The 23,308-nt window shown below is 40.1% G+C and overlaps 1 protein-coding gene across 8 annotated transcripts in view; it reads left to right on the top strand.

The window, feature by feature from the left end:
• INTS10 (integrator complex subunit 10) overlaps positions 1–23,308 on the top strand; it is a 37,181-nt gene that overhangs the window by 4,110 nt on the left and 9,763 nt on the right. For 5 of the 8 annotated variants that reach the window (XR_012381192.1, XM_025885964.2, XM_025885957.2 and 2 more), the window contains exons 5-13: positions 899–980; positions 1,875–2,015; positions 2,646–2,817; positions 3,252–3,421; positions 4,361–4,494; positions 8,980–9,136; positions 10,492–10,574; positions 11,644–11,796; positions 15,003–15,111. Coding sequence is in view for 7 of the 8 variants with exons in the window: in XM_025885964.2 (XP_025741749.1) it covers positions 899–980; positions 1,875–2,015; positions 2,646–2,817; positions 3,252–3,421; positions 4,361–4,494; positions 8,980–9,136; positions 10,492–10,574; positions 11,644–11,796; positions 15,003–15,111 (1,201 nt within the window). In the remaining variant the exon portion in view is untranslated. The remainder of the gene's footprint in view (positions 1–898; positions 981–1,874; positions 2,016–2,645; positions 2,818–3,251; positions 3,422–4,360; positions 4,495–8,979; positions 9,137–10,491; positions 10,575–11,643; positions 11,797–15,002; positions 15,112–23,308) is intronic. The other 3 variants (XM_025885965.2, XM_025885958.2, XM_073902601.1) reach the window with 2 other exon arrangements.

Below are 23,308 nucleotides of genomic sequence, written 5' to 3'. Positions count from 1 at the left end.
CAGCTACATCATTCCAGTTTCCAGTTTCCGCCTCTGTTGTCACATGGCTTTCTTCCCTGTGTGTCTGTGTTCCTGTGTCTTTACATAACCGTGTAAGGATTGTAGTCATTGGATTTAGGGCTTGCCCTAACCCAGTGTGCCCTCTTAATTAATTGCATCCACAAAGACCTTACTTTTTTTATAAGATAAAATATATATAAGGTCACATTCTGAAACTCTGAGTGGACATGAATTTTGGGAGGATGCTATTCAACCCAATACATTCCTTGATCATTACTCAACTATTAGCTTTCCATGTTTTATTATCTTTTCCATTGTTTTACCCCTACCCCGTGCATCACCAAGTGATCCCAAGGAAGATAATACAGATGTCTGGGTGGATTTTGATAAGCCTACTTTCTACTCTGCTAGGGAATACATGGTAGAAAGTAATGGAAAGGTGGCCTTAAAAGCCAAACAGTTGTGTCCAGCCTAGCCAAGGCTGAATGACTGGCTGCTCCTGACAACTCCTGAAAGTGGTAAGGTTTGTCATCATAATACATCTTGATGCAGAGAATACAGTTTCTACATTTTGTAGAAAATCTCTACATCTCCTTTATCATTCTGACTAGTTCCAGTGCTTCCTTTAAGTTTCTATAGACATTTTAACGTCTTAATTTTGCTAGTTCAGAGGAGGGATAACCAAGACAAAGTAGTCAGTGGTCAGGTGAATTTGGGGTTTCCTTCTGAGCTGTGTTGCTGATATATTTTGTTTTCTAGTGCTTAAAATGAGAATATTTGTTTCTTGGGGAAGTTTGCATATATAAGCTGTTTGTTAAATTTAAAAAGCCATTTCTTTATATAACTCTGACATCTTAAACTGTAACATGTTTAAATGATTAACTGTATTTTGAAACAGGTTGGCCTTGGGGAAGCATTATTAGAGGCTGAAACTATTGAAGAACAAGAATCTCCTGTTAACTGCTTTAGAAAATTATTTGGTAAGAAACATTGTATTTTGTATCATTTCAGGGATAAGGTCATTTGTGGAAAGCAAAGGAACTTTTCATATTATGAAATTTAAATCCTTGTTTATTTTTTTAGTCCAAAAAGCATTTAAACAACTTCTAGGGATGCCTAGGTGGCTCAGTCAGTTAAGCGTCTGCATTTGGCTCAGGTCATGATCCCAGGGTCCTGGGATTGAGTCCCACATCAGGCTCCTTGCTCAGCAGGCAGCCTCCTTCTCCCTCTGCCCCTGCCCCTCCCCCTACTTGTGCGCGCGCTCTCCCTCTTTCACTCGCTCTCTGGCAAATAAATAAAATCTTATATAAAAAAATAAACAACTTCGGGGCACCTGGGTGGCTCAGTCGTTGAGTGTCTGGGATCATGACCTGAGCCGAAGGCAGAGTCCTGGGATCGAGCCCCGCATCGGGCTCCCTGCTCCACAGGAGGCCTGCTTCTCCCTCTCCCACTCCCCCTGCTTGTGTTCCCTCTCTCACTGTGTCTCTCTCTGTCAAATAAATAAATAAAATCTTTAAAAAAAGATAAAAAAATAAACTTCTAAATTTTTATTACATAACATTTGATTCCTCTGAAAGAATATGTGTAATAATATATTCAAGTATGAGGCATAATAATAAACATCTGAATTGTCACCCAGTGTAAGAGCTAGACCCTTACCCGTAATGTAAAATCTGCTTATGTATTTCCTTGCTCACTCCACCCACTAGTGTCCCTTTGCACTGAAATTTTTAAATTAATGGACCATAAAGGTTTTTTCCCTATATATTTTAGATACTACAAAAAGTGAACTCTAAAATAAATTTTGTTTCTATCAGAATTGTAGGGTAGACAGACAACTTAATTGTTTTTTTCTTATTTTTCCTCTTCAACAGTTTGTGATGTCCTTCCTCTAATAATTAACAACCATGATGTCCGATTGCCTGCCAATTTATTATATAAGTACTTGAACAAAGCAGCTGAATTTTATATCAATTATGTCACTAGGTCTACTCAAATAGAGAGTCAGCATCAAGGTAAGTGAGAATATCCTGCAATTTTATTTATACAGACTTTAGTAAATTGCAAACTCAAAAATCCCTCATCGTTCTGATTATTCTCTGGATGCGTACCAAGATGGTTCCTGGAAAAAAATACCGCAGGTAAGAAATAAGACTTTTCTGGAACCAATTTTACCCTTTGAAATAGTCAGCTTGTGGAACCATAATATTAGGGTCCTGAGCTCCATACATGTACCACAGCTCAAAGGTCATTTCTTGCTATACCAGTAGCCAGTTGTGGGTCCTTCAACAAAACACATAATGTGTTGGGATTCTGTGCTCTTGCCTTTTTTATATATATATTTTTAAAGATTTTATTTATTTATTTGACAGAGAGAGACACAGCAAGAGAGGGAACACAAGCAGGTGGAGTGGGAGAGGGAGAAGCAGGCTTCCCGCAGAGCAGGGAGCCCAATGCAGGGCTTGATCCCAGGACCCTGGGATCATGACCTGAGCTGAAGGCAGATGCTTAACGACTGAGCCACCTAGGTGCCCCTGTGCTCTTGCCTTTTGAATAGGGATTCAGACTTTGTCTTTCTCTGTCAAGTACTACATACGTAGTAAATAGTAAGATTAATTATAGGATTCTTTTTTCTGACTTCCCAGGTACCCAAGAAGCATCTGATTTAATGTCACCTAGCAAACGGAGCTCTCAGAAGTACATAATAGAAGGACTGACTGAAAAATCGTCCCAGATTGTGGACCCTTGGGAGAGGTTGTTTAAGATTTTAAATGTTGTTGGAATGAGATGTGAATGGCAGATGGATAAAGGAAGACGGTAAAAAATGTTCATTTCTAGAATTGCTTAGCAAGCCTTCTGATACTGTATATCTCAGGATCTTTAAAAACAAAAACACTTTCTTAAAAAGCATATAATGTATAGATACACTTTTCTTTGGACAACTTCTATAACCTTGGCATTTATGCAAAAGAGGGTGGTTTTCCACTTTATTAAAAGATTCCCAACGGAAGTATGAACTTGTAAGATGCTATTGAGCTTGAAGCACTCTTTGGCATTCAGAGGAAAGAGTAGCTACTTTGTCGTGTCTATGTCCTAAAATAGTGGTCTCATCACTGCTCTAATTCAGAAGGGGAATTATGCATGCCTCCAGCTACATTTGGTAAATGTCATGCTCCTTTTGGGGCTTTTCTCTAGACCTTTTGCTGATAAGCCGAGTAATTAAATACTTTTTATCATCCTTCATCTTTCAGAAACTATGGTGATATTTTGCATAGAATGAAGGATCTCTGCAGATACATGAACAACTTTGATAATGAAGCTCATGCAAAATATAAAAACCAAGTGGTTTATTCAACTATGTTGGTCTTCTTTAAGAATGCATTCCAGTATGTCAACAGCATACAACCATCTCTATTCCAAGGTTGGTTAAAAAATTCAAGAGTCTCCCAAAATACTGCTTCAGCTGGGGTGATGAAGGTGATGAAAATGTTTACCTTAACATTGTTCTTGGATCCAAATCATTGTGGGGTGACACCAGTGCTTTTTTTAAGTTGTTGGTAGTTTTTATGTAAGTACGTTTTCATTTAAAATTTCTATGTCGGGGTGCCTGGGTGGCTCAGTCGGTCAAGTGTCCCACTGTTGATCTGCACTCAGGTCTTAATCTCATGGTTGTGAGATCGAGCCCTGCATTTGGGCTCCACGCTGGGCATGGAGCCCACTTGATTAATTAATTAATTAAATTTCTATTTTAAAGAATGTAGTGGTACTGTGAAACTAAATACAGATATTTAGTGCCTCTATTTTGAAAAAGCAGCAGATGTAGCAAAGTACTGAAGTAGATTTCACAAAGGCTTTGCGATAGACAGAGATTTTTTTTTAAATAACATTTTTGCGTATAAATTGTAAAAAATGTGAAAAACAGAAAGGTAAAAGAATGAAATCACCTACCCATCCAATATAATACAGCTCTCATTTTTGTGTATTACTTTATAGTCTTTCATATATTTAGATTTTGTTTGGAATTTATAGCTATAAGATATTATACATATAACTTCATAGTCTTTAGTTTTTGGCTAATATCATGATTCATGATCACTATGAAAAATTTGTAGATACAGGGAAGGAACTTTCATTTGTAATCTGTCATTGAGAAAGAACCTTTATTAATAATCTCGTGTATATCTGTACAGTCTTTTTTCCTATTCATGTATACTTGTTTGTCTGCCTAACTGGGATCACACTGAACATACTTTTTAATGACCTGTATTTTCAAACGACAGGTGAATAAACTTCCACCTGATATTAAGTTTTATTTTCCTTGCCGCATTTTTAAGTGTTGGTGTTTTCCCCCCATCCATAGGTCCTAATGCCCCAAGCCAAGTTCCACTGGTTCTTCTTGAGGATGTATCAAATGTGTATGGTGATGTAGAAATTGACCGTAACAAACATATACATAAAAAGAGGAAACTAGCTGAGGGAAGAGAAAAAACCATGGTAATCCTTTCAGATATGATTATTAACAGATTATGTGTTTGCGGTTTGCGGGAAATGAATGTAAAATACAACTTTGGAGCTAAATTGATAAAGCTTAGGTCTTTGAATTATAATTACTGTGTAAATCAGCAGTTCTCAGCTGGAGGTGATTTTGCCCCCCAGGGACATTTGGCAGTGTCTGAGGACACTTTGATTTCCACGGCTTGGTGGGGAGGAGTTGCTATGAGTGTCTCCTATGTAGAGGCCAGGATGCTGTGAACAGTGCTACAGTGCACGGGACAGCCCCACAACAAAGAGTTGTCCAGCTCAAAAGGTCGATGTTGAGAAAGCCTGGTATAAGTTAGTTCTACCTGTCATGACTGAATGGCATCAATTGAGGGTAAAAAGCAAAGCCAGGTGAGCTACACTGAACATCTAGACAGGGTGCTGTGCTGAGCCCTGGCCTCAGAATGGAAAGGGCTGAGGTGTTCCGGCTAGGAAGTCATTAAAGCCAAGGGGAGATGTTGGAAAGGTTTCATGAAGGAGGTCAGCATTTGAAATCAGCCTTGAAGGATGTAGCAGTTTTGTCATTTGGAATTGGAGGGTGGATTTTGTAAAGAGAAGACAGTTTGCACAAAGTTGTGGAAGGCCAGAGAACCTGAAGAACCATTGGTCTTCGATGGGGGCCAAGCAGCAGGCCTGGGCAGAACAAGTGATTTCTAAACTTATTTTAAAGCAGCGGATTCCTTTCAGTGAAAGCTTTCGTGGAGGCCCGGCCTGTAACAATACGACAGTGGAGGTGCTCCAGGTCAGGAGTCAGCAAACTTTTTCTGTGAAGGGCCAAGAAATAGTGCAGGCTTTATAGGCCCAACGGTCTCTGTTGCAGCTCCTCAGCTCTGCTGTTACAGTACAAAAAATAGCCGTAGACACTAGGAAACAAATGAGGTGGCCATGTTCTAGTAGAACTTTATTTATAAAAACAGGAACTGGTCTGCAGGTCATAGTTGGCTAACCCCTGCTCCAGGTGCAATACCACAGGGGAGCCAAGAGTCTCCCCCATTTTCTGTCCCCTCCCCTCTCCTCCTGTCAGTCCCCTTAGCGCTTCTTCAGCCCCTGAGTTACATTCCCTAGACCCGGGCATGAGGAGAGATGTGCCTGAAAATCAGTTCAATCTGATGTCTTTGTAAATTGTACTGTATACCATAGAATGGAGCAGGGAAGACAAAGCCTTTCGGAAGGCTTGTGAGTTTATCAAACCTTCTGATAAACTCATTTGTTTCCTCCCACAGAAAAACGCACACATGCACGATTTCACAAATAATTTCCAAGGTTGAAAGATGTTTTGAAATCCAGGCATGAACCCCAGGTTGAGAACTCTGCTAACCAGGCTTTCCCAGATGTCCTCTGATTCATGTTTTAAAAAGATCACTAAGGCTGCTGGGTAGCTCCTCTCCCCTTCTCTCCTGACATTCCCAGGTGGGGTCACTCAGTAGCTCTCCCTTCTGGTTTCCGTGTGTGGTTTATCCAGGTACTTCACATTAGGACCACAGACACCCTTCCTGCCATGTGGATAATAGGTCGTCTAATACAAGTTTTAAGTCAAAGCAGTGACATGTCCCACACAAATCGGTATAAATAACATGGCTCCAGCCGTCTCTTTCTCTCCATCCCCACCACCTGCTCCCTGTCCAAGCCATCCCAGTCTTTCATACGTCATCAGGGGTGTGCTCTTGTCTCCCTGCTTGCACCCTTGCTCCCACCGTCTCTTCTCTGCCCAGCAGCTTTAGTGAGGTTTTTAAGACCTGAATCAGACATCACTCCTCTGCTTTACTACCTCTGTGGCTTCCCGTCATGCTCAGAATAAAATCCAAGCTCTTCACGTTGGCTTCAAAGCCGTTACTGAGCAAGCCTTTGCGTGCCCCAGACACGCTGGCCTCTCTTGCACCTCCCATGCTCTGAGCCCCTTTCTGCCCCTGGATCTCTGCCCCCGAGCTGTGCCCTCAGGTTGGAGTACGTCTCTCTGCCAGGCTGTGTCCTTTTCACAGCTCTCAGCATGGACATTTCTCCCTCTGAGGCCTCCTCGAAATACTCATCCAGTTTTCTCTATTAGTCTATTTTAATTCTGCATAACCCTTATTGCTGTCTGTTTCCTTGTTTCTTCATTTGCGAGTCCAGCCATGTCTGTCTCCCGATTAGTTCTGTACAAGCTCTGTGGGGCCAAGGACACTGTCCATCTCGTACCCTGGACATCTGGACAGTGCCTGAGCCACAGCTGGCAAATGAGTGAACCCCCACTCTTCCCTCAGCCTTGTCGTCCGGGCCATGGCATAGCTGTTTAAACCCTCTGGCTCTCTGGTTCCTCCTGTTTCTCACCTCTCATGTGTCATCTAGCAGGCCCTGCTCTCGTACTCTGGCCCTCCAGCCAACCTGGGTTTCCGTCTGCTTTTGTTTTTACTCTATTAACTGATTTTTCCTGGTGTTCATTCTATCCCACAGTCTGCCCCCGACCTGCCACGAGTCCAGCCATGTCTGTTTGAGCCCTCACAGCAGAGGACATAAAGCTCAGCTTACAGATTCATCTTGTTTTACTCATTGTGTTTTGCTTTTAATAACCGAACATCTAAAAATTGGGAGATTTCTCACAACAGTCGAGATGTCTGACTTCTTTAAGAATTGGAATATCTGATACACTGGCCCCTGATGCTGGCCCACAGCTGGGGCCAGATGGAGGCTGCCCATTTCAGACAGGCGTACGTTCTCCACGCAGCCTGATTCCCTGGCTCACATGCCGTGCCAGGTGGCTGGAGCTGGGGGACTGTCCTCTCCTTTGGGCAACCCATTCTCCACCCACACATGCTATAGTCAGGGTTCTCGCTTACAGCATCCGCCTAGAACTTCAGAATGTACTTTTGCATTTCAAAATCAATTTCTCTGAATTATAGAAACCGTTTGGAAACTATTCTCACCACACCTGAGATCCCTTCCATAAACTGCCAATCCTGTTTTGAAGCAGGAGTGTTCTCTTATAAAATTGCAACAGTGAGTACCCCACTCATGTTAGTATATCCTATAGATTGGCAACATGTGGCAAGGAACTGGACCCTGATGAAGTAGGATACCTAACAGGGTCTGACTGTAAAAAGGAATCTGGGTGTGTGTCGTTATCGGGGGGGATAAGAATATGGTAGCTAAATAGAGTAGGCGGGGAGGGTTCCCAAGCATCAGGGACTGGCAGAAGAATACCAGGCTGTGAAAGTGGGGGGAGAAAGGTGGGTAGTGGGAGGGAAGTGCTTATTTTTTCTGAGATCAGCTTGAGGAATGGAGCTTTTAGCTGAAATATTTGTACATACTTTTGAATCATCATAGTGGTGTGAAAATCTGTAGGGAGAATTTAATTTGGGTCATTAAGTTAGTAAAATTACGTAGGGATAATAAGAGTTAAGAAATTCTCAGCAAAATAAAATTAAGTGGAGCTGTTTTACCTTTACTATTTTTTGGCAAAATGTCTGACCATGCTCACTGGCACTTAAATAGTTGCAATTCTCTGAGACCTCTCTTTGGCTTTATGTTTCTTGAGATGAAGAGCAAGAAAAGTAGGGTTCTTTATTATAAACTACAGAAGGCCTTAATAGATAAGTGCAGGCAAATGGAATTCCTGGCCGACACCTTGCATTGGGGGAGCAGAGCTAGAGAGGGTTGGCGTGGGAGAAGTTGTGTATAGGGAACAAAAGATTAGGAAGGGTCATTTCTCCGATTCTTAGGGCACTTGGGCTTTAATTTTAATTCCTCTACATGATAAACTTATTGGGAAGCAAATTAAATTATTTCACGTATTAAAAAAAATAAATGACAAAACACATGCCACGTAAGCTGTATCTGTAAGAATCTAATTGGGGGCTTTTATAACATTGATACGTTTTTAAACTATTGGAGGTCTTAACCCCATGGCTTTACTTAGAAGCCAACATAAGCTTAGAATTTATCATCAGAAAAACATAAGCTTAGTTTTTAAGGTAAAAATTGAATGTGTGAGAGTGAAACTATCCTCATGGTAGTATCCTTTGATATAAAATCCATACAGTAATCAGAATTGGTGGTAATAAACATAACAACGTCCAAGTACAGTTGACCCTTGAACAACATGGAGGTAGGGACGAGGGACGCAAACCCCCCCCACCCTGCACAGTCATAAATCTGTGTATAACTTTTGACTCCCCCAGGACGTAACTACTAATAGCCTGCTGTTGACCAGAAGCCTTACTGATAACATAAATAGTTGATTACCCTATATTTGGCATATTCTATATATTATATACTGTATTCTCGCAACACAGTAAGCTGGAGAAAAGGAAATGTTGTTAAGACAATCATAAGGAAGAGAAGTACATTTACAGTGCTAGACTGTAAAAAATCCGTACGTCAACGGCTCTATGTAGTTCAAACCTGTGTTGTTGACGGGTCACCTGTATATGACTTAAGTTAATCACCTTCTTCACCTTCTGTAAGCAGAGTTCAGACGACGAAGACTGTTCAGCAAAAGGAAGGAATCGTCACATCGTAGTCAATAAAGCAGAGCTTGCTAACTCCATTGAAGTGCTCGAGAGCTTTAAGCTAGCCAGGGAGAGCTGGGAGTTGCTCTACTCCCTGGAATTCCTTGACAAGGGTAAGAACATGCTTGTCGTATTAGTGCTGTTTAATGTGTTATGTACAATCAGTGTGCTTACAAAAGCATTCTACTTGAAACAGCAAGAACTCTTAGAGCTAAATTGCTTACAGTAGTTCCATAGTTTATAGGATTCTTGAGCAGGACATCTAATCAGTGACTAATATCCAAATGATCAAAAAGATACTCAAATGATTATTTACATCTTAGCTTCTACTCTGAGTGTTTATTATAACTACAGTGGGGTGGAGTTTGAGGGAGACATTTGTATTGCTGGCCTCCTTTCTTTCTCTTGCTGGGTTTGTTTTGTGTTTTTAGTTGTTCTGTCTGCCTTGTGTCTTCCTTAGGTCACGTGTAGCTAAGCATACAAAAGGTAATGCTATTTTTATCTGCATTAACTCCATTGCCTGAAAAACTCACCCTACAGAAAGCCCGTTTTCCTTTGAGAATAGACCTAAATCTGCAGGGAGTTTTACAACTATTAAGTATGTCAACATTACTTAGAAATTACTAGCGCGTTGCTAAGCCATGGAATTTTACTCTGCTTTGGAGTCAACGGTGTGTTTTTATTTTCCTTCTGGCCAATGGACTTTCGTCCTTGGGCCTGCTTCCGTCACGTGCCTGTACAGAACCCTTGGTCAGAAGTGTCATGTCATTTTTTTCTAGGTAGATAGAGCATCACTCCATCTCTCCCGGTCACATCTAGAATTGTAAACGTGTATGTGACCTTTGGGGATGGGGGTAATTTTCCTTTAGTTATAACTTGACTTTTTAAAAAATGAGTAAAAGGGTGCCTGGGTGGCTCAGATGGTTAAGCGTCTGCCTTTGGCTCAGGTCATGATCCCCGGGTCCTAGGATCGAGCCCTGCATCCGGCTCCCTGCTCGGCGAGGAGCCTGCTTCTCCCTCTCCAACTCCCCCTGCTTGTGTTCCCTCTTTCGCTGTTTCTCTCTCTCTGTCAAATAAATAAATAAAATCTTAAAAAATATATTTAATAAATAAATAATGAGTAAAACTCTTACCTTGTATCTTTGTTTTCTGAGCTGGGTGAAAATAAAACAATACCTTTTTCTGAGGAGAGCAAAATAATTTACAAGATAAATGAGGATGAACAGCTCTTGGAACATGGTGTGTGCTTAGTATATGTTGGGGCCTAATAAAAATACTGCTTGTGGATTACTGATAGTATTATATTCTAACTTTACTATCTAATTAAAATTCTAGACCATTGTTTTAGAAATCAAAGTCGATAGTTACTATCCATTTTTTGGAAGTTTGTCTCTTGTTTTGCTGGGTTTGTTTTGTTTTCTGCTTCTGTGTTAACATGTTTTTGGTAAATCTGCTTTTCAATTCTCAGAATTTACAAGAATTTGTTTGGCCTGGAAGACAGATACTTGGCTTTGGTTAAGAATCTTCCTCACTGATATGATCATCTATCAGGTAGAGTGATGTATATTTTAAGTTCCTCTGTCTGTATAGGATGATTATTACTGTGAACCGACTATAGCATGTGGGATGCGTCTGTTCCTTCTGTAGACTAGTTGTGCTCTGAAGACATGTTCTGTCTTCAGTGGCAGGATTATGGTCCACTTTCATCTCAAAAAAAAACCCCAAAATGACAAGGCCACGTCTTCTGTGTTTCTTTTAATATGTCCAGCCACACCCCTCTGTGAAAGTAAGATTTTTACTTTTTAATAAAAGATGACTACTTCTCGCCCCTCCTTCTCTCTACTCTGATGGAGTCCTTCTGCCCTGCCCCACTGTTCTTGAGCTACTTATGCCTGGAATGGAGAGAGCTAATAATTCCCTAAGAAGATGCAGAGCTTCCAACCTCTGTTGTCAAAACAGACAGGTTGCTGCTTCCATCCTACATAAAGGAGAAATGGTATGAGTAGTAAAATATTTATAAGAAATGGTATGTCCAGAATGTGTTTTATCCAAAAACTTGTGTTATTTTATTTAGTCTTAAGACGTAAGACCCAGGGTGCCTGGCTGGCTTAATCGGTAGAGCATGTGACTCTTCATGTCGGGGTCGTGAGTTCAGTCCCCATGTTGGGTGTAGAGATAACTAAAAAATAAATAAACTTAAAAAAAAAAAAAGAATTAAGACCAGAAAGAAAAATCTTTGTACGTATAAAGTACCTCCATAGAGAACCCTCCGCCTAGCTTTAAATAAGTTGGTTTGATTATTGCTAAGTCTCCTTTTTCCTCCTCAGATGATCAAACAGAGCTGCTTTATTTGTAGTTGCTTTATTAACTCTGGCAATGTTTCTTTCTTTCCTTCTTTATTTGAGAGAGAGCATGGGAGAGGGGCAGAGGCAGAGGGAGAGAGTGTTAAGCAGACTCCGCGCTGAACACGAAGCCCGACTTGGAGCTTGATCTCACGGCTCTGAGATCACGACCTGAGCCAAAACCAAGAGTCAGATGCTTAATCGACTGTGGCACCCCAACTCTGGAGATTTTTTTTTTAACAGTGTTTTTCACCTCCTTGCTGTTATGTCTTTCTTAGGGTCAATATAAAAAAGCAATAGCCAGCCTGCATCATCTAGCAGCTCTCCAGGGGTCGCTTCCTCAGCCGCAGATCACAGGACAGGGGACCCTGGAGCATCAGAGGGCACTCATCCAGCTAGCGACCTGCCACTTTTCTCTAGGGGAGTACAGAGTGAGTAGTGTACGCCTTGCCCAGCAACCCTCAGATGCACTCAGCTACCCTGGGGCTTCCTCTTTTCCTAGAGTGGCCTTTTAATTCAGTGCATGTTTATTTGAAATAGGATTTTTCTGCCTAGATTTTATCACCTAATCTGCTGGTAAAAATCTTGATAATTTTGTTTTGCTTAGTTTTCTCTTTAGTTATAGCTTCCCTGAAATTAGGCTTTGGTACTTTTCAGATTTCCTGCTCCTTTTCCATTTTGTTGGAGGATGGTTTCTTTTATTCTTTGCTTTCTTATCTGGAATCCCTTTAAAACAGAATCAGTCCTGTTGTACTTGGACAGAATAGGCATTTACTAAGTGGGAAATGGAGGATTTCCATTAGCTTGTCTGAGCCTCAGATTCTCTTTTTACACGATGATGACACCTCATAGGGGTGTTTCAGGAGCAGATATGTAAACAAGTCTGTTTCCTCTGTGATTGTGAGCCCCTCGTATCACAGGGTAGAGACCATGTGCTTTACCTTCGAATCTCTCATAGCACATACCACAGAGGTCTGCACAGCTTTGATACTTAATAAATGTTTGAATTCAATGAAAATGATAAGCACATTCTTTATTCTTTATACAGTATAAATTCAAGGCCACAACTTAACACACAAACTCTGATTTCTTCTTACCTTTCTATACGTTAAGTTGATTACTTTGTGATTAGTAACCCTGAATAAAGTTTTTAAACTTCAACTTTGAAATATGATTTATAATTTGCTATGATGATATTTAGGAGGAAAGAATTAGAGAGCACATAAAGTTTGTGCATTGAAAATTGAAAATACTTTTCTGCCATTATATAGGTAATTATCAGATACCTAATTCTAAGTTTCAATGAATTCCTCCTGAGAACTTGAGAGCACATATTTATCCATGCAGATATCCATATATTGTGTAAAATTAGAGAGTTACACAAGGCACTGCTGTTCAGCATCATATTAGGGAATATAAAATAAACAGATTTAATCAAGCTGGGCAAACTCATTCTCTTTGAGGACTTCAGTCAAAGCTGATCACTATTAGGCCTACATCCTTAGTTTCTCACTTAACCTGCTTCTTTTTTTTTTTTTTTAAGAATTTATTTATTTGACAGAGAGAGAGATAGCGAGAGCAGGAACACAAGCAGGGGGAGTGGGAGAGGGAGAAGCAGGCTTCCGGCAGAGCAGGGAGCCCGATGTGGGACTCGATCCCAGGACCCTGGGATCGCGACCTGAGCCGAAGGCAGATGCTTAACAACTGAGCCACCCTGGCGCCCCTTAACCTGCTTCCTGAATCTCAGCTGCCTTCAGCTGTCTGTCTTCAGCTCAGACCCAGTGTGTCCAGATGTGAGTTTCCTTCGTTCTCTGGCCCTTAGATGTAAAACTCTCAAATCATGGTTGACTCTTACTCTGGCTAATCATTTTGATTCTTCCAGTGTGAAGCTAATATCTTTGGTGTAGTGCACTTTATTTCCTTTGCCACCACTCTAATCCATGGCTCTGAACTGAGATTTTTGCCGATAATCTTTTTCCATCTCTAAGTTATGGTCATTGCTTTCTACAAAATTGTTGTCATTGTTCCACTTAACTGAAATATTGACTTCCTTGGTGCCCAGAGTTGAACCATGTGCTGGGGGTGGAGATATAAGCAGGGTATGGGGAATGGGGGATCCCTAATTCAGGACATAGAATTTGAGTTACAGAGAAAAGTGCAACTATTTATAGAAGACAGTTAAAAATCAAATACTAAGTGTTATGCCCCTGACATATGCACAGTAGGCATTCAGGAAAGGGTGTTTTCACCAGGGTCCATGTAGTCAAGGAAGAATTTACAGAAAAGATTGGCTGGAGGTGGGCATATGACCCTGGAGAACACATCATGGCCCCACCACTTACTAGCTCTGTGACCTGGGGCAAGTTACCTCACTGAGCTTTCTTTTTTTTTTTTTTAAGATTTTATTTATTTATTTGAGAGAGAGAGAATGAGAGATAGCACGAGAGGGAAGAGGGTCAGAGGGAGAAGCAGACTCCCCACTGAGCAGGGAGCCCGATGTGGGACTTGATCCCGGGACTCCAGGATCGTCATATGACCTGAGCCTAAGGCAGTCGCCCAACCAACTGAGCCACCCAGGCGCCCCTCACTGAGCTTTCTAACTCCAGTGTTCAAGTTCTTAACTACCAAGCTGTCAAGCTTTTAAAGCTGGAGCTTCACAACGCTATGGCCCTGGGTGGGTTCTGGATGTGCCAAGAGACCGACGCTCTCAGTTAGCTGTGGCTTGAGGCAGCTAGGGCCCCCAGGTTAGTGCTGCCAGCTCTGAGCAGCCTTACAAGTATTTTCTGGATGCGCCAAGACATGAAAAAGGGTAGGAAGCATAGGTTTAACACTCCACTTCCTCATCTGTAAAATAGGGATAATAAGAAGGTTGTGCTAGATGCATAGAATACACTCCCCAAATGGAATCTGGCTCTTATTAGAATTTGAACAGGTAGACCGAAGGTAATGGCTCACTCTGTGGATCGAGAGCAGCCTGCTCAGTGTGGCACTTGAGGCTTCCCTCCTCACAAGTACTGCATCAGACCGGTTTTTCCTAAACCACGCCTTCCTTCCCCTCACCTAATCACCTATAAACAATACCCAGCCCTTCCCTACGTCTTTCTGTCCTCTGAAAACCCTTTTTTCTGTTTTCCACATTCCAGATTCTTCCCTCCCTTTAAGGTTGAGTTAAGAGTAACCTTCCTACCTGAAACTTTTCCAGCTAGTTTAGCCTGTGTGTGTTTCTCCTTCATTTTAAATTATGCTCTATATCATACCATGTAGTTCAGTACTCTGTGTACCCATTTTGTTGATTTTTCTATTCAGTGAGTTAGTAAATGTCTTTAAGATGGACCACTGTGCTGTTAAACACGTGGGTAGTTTAGTTAATACTTGACTAATTTTTAATTTTTGTTCTTTTGTTTTAATAGCAAAGAATGAGTTATTATTCCCCCAAAGATCTAGTACCTCGATTCAATCTCAGTTACTTTTTCTACATTTGCTGTTGATCAAACAGTAATGATCTCATAGAGTCTTGAGGTAGTTCTACTCCATGTACACACATTGCCCAGTTGTCTGCTACACACATTAGTGTTCTGTTGATTTGCTTTCAAGGATAAAATTTCAGATTGGTGCTTTTTCATCTGATCTGCTTTAGATGACATGTGAAAAAGTCCTTGATTTGATGTGCTACATGGTACTCCCCATTCAAGATGGAGGCAAATCACAGGAGGAACCCTCAAAAATAAAGCCCAAATTTAGAAAAGGTACAGTGACAAGTTTTATTCTTATTTTGTAAATATGGCTGTAGGACCCAAGGCCGGGAAATTCTTTTAAGATTCCTGATGAAATAATACTGTGTGATCTAAGGGGTTTGACAAACTGTATAAAAAGTTAATCCCTTGCCAAGCTTGTCCTTGGCACTGATTTCATAAGCACCTGTAAATCTGTCTTTCTTCGAAAGTTCTCTTCACTTCCCGAGTTTGTTATCTCTGAAGAATATCCGTGAACTCCTTTTCCCATCTTTACCAATTCTCGGAAAACTTCCAGATGATTCTTAGTTAAGAAGTGTCTCCTAGCATTTCCCTCTCAGGCTATTTTGAGCTTTACCTCAAGTAGCACATTGCTTGAAAAACTACATAAATTTAGTTGTAATGCTTCTACAAGAATGGAAGAAAGATTCACTGTCTCAGGGTTCTAAGTTTCCACGTTAGAGGTTAGAAAAAGATAAACAAATGAAACCCAAAGAAAGTAGAAGACAGGAAATAACAAGGACAAAAATCAGTGAAATAGAGGAAATTAGAAAAGCTAAACATTGTTTTTTTGAGAAAAAATTGGTAAACTCCTAACAAGATTGATGAGAAAGTGAGCACAAGTTACCGCTAGCAGGAATGAAAGAAGGAATGTCACTACAGAGCGTACTGAAATCAAAAGGACATTAAGAGAATAAATTATTAATAACTTTATGCCAATAAATTCAACAATTTAGATGAAATGGAAAAATTCCTTGAGAAACACAACTTGCTGAAACTGACACAGAATGAAATAGAAAATAAGAATGTTCCTACATCTATCAAAAAAATTAAATTGTTATCAGAAACTTTCCCACAGAACTCCCGATCAAAGTGGCTTCACTGGTGAATTCTGTCAAGCGCTTCGGAAGAAATAACATCAACCCTACACATACCCCTGGAGAAAAGAGAGAAAGAGGGAATGTTTCCCAATTCAGTTTTTAAGGTCACCATAACCTAACAGCAAAACAAGTAAGAGCATTACCAGAAAAGGACATTAAAGGCCAGTATCCATCATAAACATAGATTCCAAAATTCTCAAAAAATCTTAGCAAATTGAATACAGCAGCATATAAGAAGAATAACACATATGACCAAGTATGCTGGGAATGCAAAGGTGGTTTAACGTAGAAAAATCATACACTGTAATATCACCACTTTAGCATAGTAAAGGAGAAAAATCATATGATTCTCTTAATAGATACAGATAGGTTCTGTTATGTTTGCCTTTATCATTCATGATTTTTAAAAAATCTTAGCAAACTAAAATAGTTGTTCCTCAACATCCTTAACTATAAAATAGCAAATGCTTTTCCCAAGATCAGCAACAATACAAGAGTGTTTACTCTTACCACTTCAATTCAGCATACTGGAGCTTGCAGCCAGCACAATAGGGAAGAAAAAGGAAGGCATAAAGGTTGAAAACAGAAAACATATGTAGACTGCGGCTACGTATGTGGCTACATGAGACAAGCCTATGGAATCTCCAAATAGAATAACATCAAAAAACATGAAATACTTAGGGACAAATTTATTGAAAAGTATGCAAAATCATGTTCATAGATTGGAAGACTCATATGTGTTAGGGTTCCAATTCTCCCCAAATGTATCTATAGACTCAGTGCAATCCCAATCAAAATCCCAGGAGACTTTTTTTTGGTAGAAATTGACAAATTTGATTCTAAAATCCATAGGGAAGTGTAATCTAGAATAGCTGAAACAGTTTTGAAAAAGATAACAAAACTGGGCAACTTACCCTACCTGATAGCAAGACTTTTAATATAAAGCTACAGTTACCCAGACAGTATTGGCATAAGAGTGAAAAATCCAGAAAGAGACCTATACAAATATGGTCACATGATTTTCAGTGAAGGCACCAGAGCAATTCTTTGGAGAAAGGAAGGCTTCTTCAACCAATTGGTGCTGGAACAAAGGGCCTCTGGTGTAGCCAGAAAAAGGATCCTCAAGCAATCCACATCCTCAGGCATGTCACATTATTCACAAAAACTAATTTGAGATGGAGCTGAAACTAAATGGAAAAACTAAAATGATAACATTTTTTTGGAAGAAAAAGTATTGCTCTCCATGCAGGGGCCCTGCAAGTGGCAGGCTTGGAGCAACCCTCCTCCCTTCCCTGGGAGGATTGGTGTGGGTGCAAACCACAGGAGCCTGCAGAGTTTGGTGTGTACACAAAAGTGAAGACTGCTTTTCCCTGAGGGCTTACTGAAGAGAGAGGGGCCACAGTGTTTCGGCTCCAGGACTGGAGATTGGCCATTTTTATTTTCATCCTCTAAAGTAGCACAGAAAGCCTTCAGGGAACAAAAGCCACATAGAGCAACCCAAAACAGCTTACACGGAGCCCACCCCCCTGGCAAGGGGCAGTGCACCTCTGCCCAGGCAAAGACACCTGAGAATCAGGGCAGCAGGCCCCCAGAAGACCAGCTGGATCATCAGGCAAATACCAAGTTTACAGAGCACACAGAACTGCAAAACTCCAGTGCTAGGAGAAAATAGTATATAGAATTCAAGGTTTTTTCCTGATTCATTTATCTTTCAGTTTAAAATTTTCCTTTTTTTTTTTTCCTTTTCAACTAGTTTCTTATTTGATGAACTCTTTGTTTTTAAGTCTTTTTTTTTAACTTTCATTTTTACATTTACGTTTTATAAATATATTCTTCATTTTTGGCTTCCTTTCACTGTATTCAATACATATATAATTTTTTGCTTTCTTTATAATTTTGGGATTTAGTGTCTTCTGACAAACAGACCAAAATAACACCCACGACCAAGTGGATCACCCTGTTTTGTCCACCTGGGAAAGTATATTCTCTTCTTTTTCTCTTTTTTTTTTTCTTTTTCTTTTCTTTTTTGATTTCTGACCTCTTCAGATTCGTGTAGTCTGTATTTGTCTTGGGTCGTGGTTGATATTTTTGATTTTGTTCTCTCGTTCATTCATTCTTCTCTGGGCAAAATGACTAGAAGGAGGAATTCACAACAAAAGAAAGAACCAGAGGTAATACTCTGCCACAGAGCTAATTGATATGGAAATAAGTAAGATGTCAGAGATGGAATTCAGTATAACAACTATAAAGTTAATAGCTAGGCTTGAAAAAAGCATAAAAAACTCTAGAGAATTTCTTAGTGCAGAAAGGAGATCTAATCAGGTTGAAATTAAAAATGCTTTGAGATGCAGTCTAAAATGGATGCTCTTAACAGCTAGGGTAAATGAGGCAGAAGAGAGAGTCAGTGACATAGAAGACAAGATGATGGAAAGGAAGGAAGCTGAGGAAGAAAGAAAAACAAATGGACTATGAGGGGAGGCTTTGAGAAACCAGCGATACCATAAAGCAACACAGTATTAGAATTATTGGGGTCCCAGAGGAAGAAGAAAGAGAGAGGGACAGAAGGTATATTTGAGCAAATCATAGCTGAGAACTTACCTAATCTGGGGAAGGAAACAGGCATTCAAATCTAAGAGGTAGAGAGAACCCCCTCCCTCAAAAATCAGTAAAAGTAGATCAACACCCTGACATATATTAGTGAAGCTTGCAAACTTCAGCAGTAAAGAGAAACTCTTGAAAGCAGCTCCAGACAAGAGGTTCTTCACCTACAGGGATAGGAATGGCAGCAGACTTATCCACAGAGACCTGGGAGGCCAGAGGGGCTGGCATGATATATTCAGGGTGCTAAATGAGAAAAACATGCAGCCAAGAATACTTCATCCAGCAAGGCTGTCATTCAGAATGGAAGGAGAGATAAAGAGCTTCCAGGACAAACAGAAACTAAAAGAATTTGTGATCACTAAAACAGCCCTGCAAGGAATATTAAAGGGGATCCTGTAAGTGAAGAGAGAGCCCAAAAGTAAAATAAACCAGAAAGAAACAGAGACAGTCTGCAGAAACAGGGACTTCATAGGTAATACAATGGCACTAAATTCATTATCTTTCAGTAGTTACTCTGCATGTAAATGGGTTAAATACTCCAAACAAAAGACACAATGTATCAGATTGAATAAAAAAAGCAAGAGCCATCCATGTGCTGTCTACAAGAGACTCATTTTAGACCTAAAGACACCTCCAGATTGACAGGGGGTGGAGAACACTTTGTCATGCTAATGGGCATCAAAAGAAAGCTGGGGTAGCAATCCACATACCAGACAAATTAGATTTTAAACTGAAGACTTACTAAGAGGTGAAGATGGACACTATATCACACTTAAAGGGTCTATCCAACAAGAAGATCTAACAATTATAAATATTCTCCTACCTTGGGAGCAGTCAAATATATAAACCAATTAATAACCAAATTAAACACATTGATAATAACACAGTAATAGTAGGAGACGTCAACACCTCACTCACAGCAATGGACAGATCGTCTAAGCAAAAGATGAACAAGGAAATAAGGGCTTTGAGTGACATACTGGACCAGATGAACTTCACAGATATATACAGAGCATTTCTTCTTAAAGCAAGAGAGTGCACATTCTTCTCAAGTGCACATGGAACATTCTCCAGAATAGTTAACATACTGGGTCACAAATCAGGTCTCAACTGGTACCAAAAGATAGGGATTTTCCCTGCATATTTTCAGACCACAGTTCTTTGAAACTTGAACTCAATCACAAGAGGAAATTTGGAAAGAAACACTTGGAGGTTAAAGAGCATCCTACTAAAGAATGAATGGGTCATCCAGGAAGTAAAAGAATTAAAAATTCATGGAAACAAATGAAAATGAAAACACAACTGTTGGAAACCTTTGGGATACAGCAAAGGTGGTCCTAAGAGGGAAGTACATAGCAATACAAGCCTTTCTCAAAAAATTAGAAAAGTCTCAAATATACAAGCTAATCTTACACCTAAAGGATGTGGAGAAAGAACAACAAATAAAGCCTAAACCAAGCAGGAGAAGAGAAAAAGAGCAGAAACCAATGAAATAGAAACCAAAAGAATAGTAGAACAGATCAATGAAACTAGAAGCTGGTTCTTGGAAGAATTAATAAGATGGATAAACCCCTAGCCAGACTTACCAAAAAGAAAAGAGAAAGGACCCAAATTAATAAAATCATGAATGAAAGAGGAGAGATCACTACCAACACCAAGGAGATAAAAACAATTTTAAGAACATATAATGAGGGGCACCTGGGTGGCTCAGTTGTTAAGCGTCTGCCTTTGGCTCAGGTCATGATCCCAGGGTCCTGGGATCGAGCCTCACATCGGGCTCCGTGCTCTGCCGGAGTCTGCTTCTTCCTCTCCCACTCCCCCTGCTTGTGTTCCCTGTCTCACTGTGTCTTTCTCTGTCAAATAAATAAATAAATCTTAAAAAAAAAAAACCATATTATGAGCGACTATATGCCAACAACTTAGGCAATCTGGAAGAAATGGATGCATTCCTGAAACTTATAAACTACCAGAACTGTAACAGGAAAAAATAGAAAACCTGAACAGACCCATAACCAGCAAGGAAATTGAAGCAGTAATCAAAAATCTCCCAACAAACAAGAGTCCAGGGCTGGATGGCTTTCTAGGGGAATTCTACCAAACATTGAAGGAAGAGCTATTACCTATTCTTCTGAACCTGTTTAAAAAAAAAAAAAAATGTAAGGAAAACTTCCAAACTCGTTCTGTGAGGCCAGCATTACCTTGATCCCAAAACCAGACAAAGACCCCACCAAAAAGGAGAATTACAGACCAATTTCCCTGAAGAACATGGATGCCAAAATTCTCACCAAGATCCTAGCCAATAGGATCCAACAGTACATTAAAAGAATTATTCACCACGACCAAGTAGGATTTATTCCTGGGCTGCAAGGCTGGTTCAACATTTGCAAATAAATAACATGATACATCACATTCATAAAAGAAAGGACAAGAATCATATGATCCTCTCAATGCAGAAAAAGCATTTGACAAAATACAGCATCCTTTCTTGATTAAAACTCTCCACAGCATAGGGATAGAGGGAACATACCTCAGTATCACAAAAGCCATTTACGAAAAGCCCACAGTGAATATCATTCTCAATAGGGAAAAAATGAGAGCTTTTCCCCTAAGGTCAGGAACACGACAGGGATGCCCACTCTCATCACTGTTGTTCAACATAGTACTAGAAGTCCTAACCTCAACAATCAGACAACAAAAAGAAATAAAAGGCATTCAGATTGTCAAAGAAGTCAAACTATCTCTTTTAGCAGATGACATGATAGTTCATGTAGAAAACCCAAAAGACTCCACCCCAAAATTGCTAGAACTCATACAGGAATTCAGCAATGTGGCAGGATATAAAATCAATGCACAGAAGTCAGTTGCATTTCTATACACCAACAACAAGACAAGGAAGAATTTAAGGAATCAATCCCATTTACAATTGCACCAAAAACCATAAGATACCTAGGAATAAGCCTAACCAAAGAAGTAAAGGATCTGTACTCTAAAAACTACAGAACACTTATGAAAGAAATTGAGGAAGACACAAAGAAATGGAAAAACATTCCATTCTCATGGATTGGAAGAGTAAATATTGTTAAAATGTTTATGCTACCCAGAGCAATCTACATATTCAGTGCAATTCCTGTTAAAATACCATTCACGTTTTCACAGAGCTGGAACAAACAATCCTAAAGTTTGTATGGAACCAGAAAAGACCCGGGATAGCCAGAGGAATATTGCAAAAGAAAACCAAAGCTGGTGGCATCACAATGCCAGGCTTCAGGCTTTATTACAAAGCTATAATCAAGACCGTATAATACTAGCACAAAAACAGACACACAGATCAATGAAACAGAATAGAGAACCCAGAAATGGAACTCTCTGGTCAACTCTCTGGTTATTCTCAACTCTCTGGTCAACTAATCTTCAACAAAGCAGGAAAGAATATCCAATGGAAAAAGGACAGTCTCTTCAACAAATGGTGTTGGGAAAACTGGACAGCAACATGCAGAAGAATGAAACTACCATTTTCTTACACCATACATAAAGATAAACTCAAAATGGATGAAAGACCTAAATGTGAGACAGGAATCCGTCAAAATCCTTGAGGAGAACACAGACAGTAACCTCTTCGACCTCAGCCACAGCAACTTCTTGTTTGACACGTCTCCAAAGGCAAGGGAAACAAAAGCAAAAATGAGATATTGGGACTTCATCAAGATAAAAAGCTTCTGCACAGCAGAGGAAACAGTCAACAAAATAAGAGGCAACCTACTGAATGGGAGAAAATATCTGCAAATGACATAACATAAAGGGCTAGTATCCAAGCTCTATAAAGAACTTACCAAATTTAGTACCCAAAAAGCAATCCAGTCAATAGATGGGCAGAAGATGTGAACAGACATTTCTCCAAAGAAGACATACAAATGGCCAACAGACACATGAAAATAGGCTCCACATCCCTAAGCATCAGGGAAATACAAATCAAAACCACAATGAGATACCACCTCACACTAGTCAGAATGGCTAAAATTAACAACTTAGGAAACAACAGATGTTGGCGAGGATGCAGAGAAAGGGAAACTGTTTTACGCTGTTGGTGGGAATGCAAACTGGTGCAGCCACTCTAGAAAACGGTATGGAGGTTCCTCAAAAAGTTAAAAATAGAGCTACCCTATGACCCAGCAATTGCACTACTAGGTACTTACCCCAAAGATACAGATGTAGTGATCCAAAGAGGCACGTGCACCCCAATGTTTATAGCAGCAATGTCCATAATAGCCAAACTATGGAAAGAGCTGAAATGTCCATTGACAAATGAATGGATAAAGAAGATGTGGTTCATATATACAATGGAATATTACTCAGCCATCAGAAAGGATGCATACTTACCATTTACATCGACATAGATGGAACTGGAGGGTATGATGCTGAGTGAAAGAAGTCAGAGACAATTGTCATATGGTTTCACTCAGAAGTGGAATATAAGAAACAGTGCAGCGGATCATAGGGGACGGAGGGAAAACTGAATGGGAAGTCTTCAGAGAGGGAGAAAAACCATGAGAGACTCTTAAGTATAGGAAACAAACAGTTGCTGGAGTGGAGGTGGGTGGGGGGATGGACTAACAGGGCAATGGGCATTAAGGAGGGCATGTGATGTGATGAGCACTGGCTGTTATAGGCACCTGATTAATCATTGAACACTACATCTGAAACTAATGATGTACTGTATGTTGAGTAATTGA

The sequence above is a fragment of the Callorhinus ursinus genome, unplaced genomic scaffold (genome assembly GCF_003265705.2).
Source record: "Callorhinus ursinus isolate GAN/ISIS: 27379988/994484 unplaced genomic scaffold, GSC_fseal_2.0 scaffold17, whole genome shotgun sequence".
NCBI classification, from domain to species: domain Eukaryota; kingdom Metazoa; phylum Chordata; class Mammalia; order Carnivora; family Otariidae; genus Callorhinus; species Callorhinus ursinus.
This window is presented reverse-complemented; position numbering and strand designations above follow the sequence as displayed.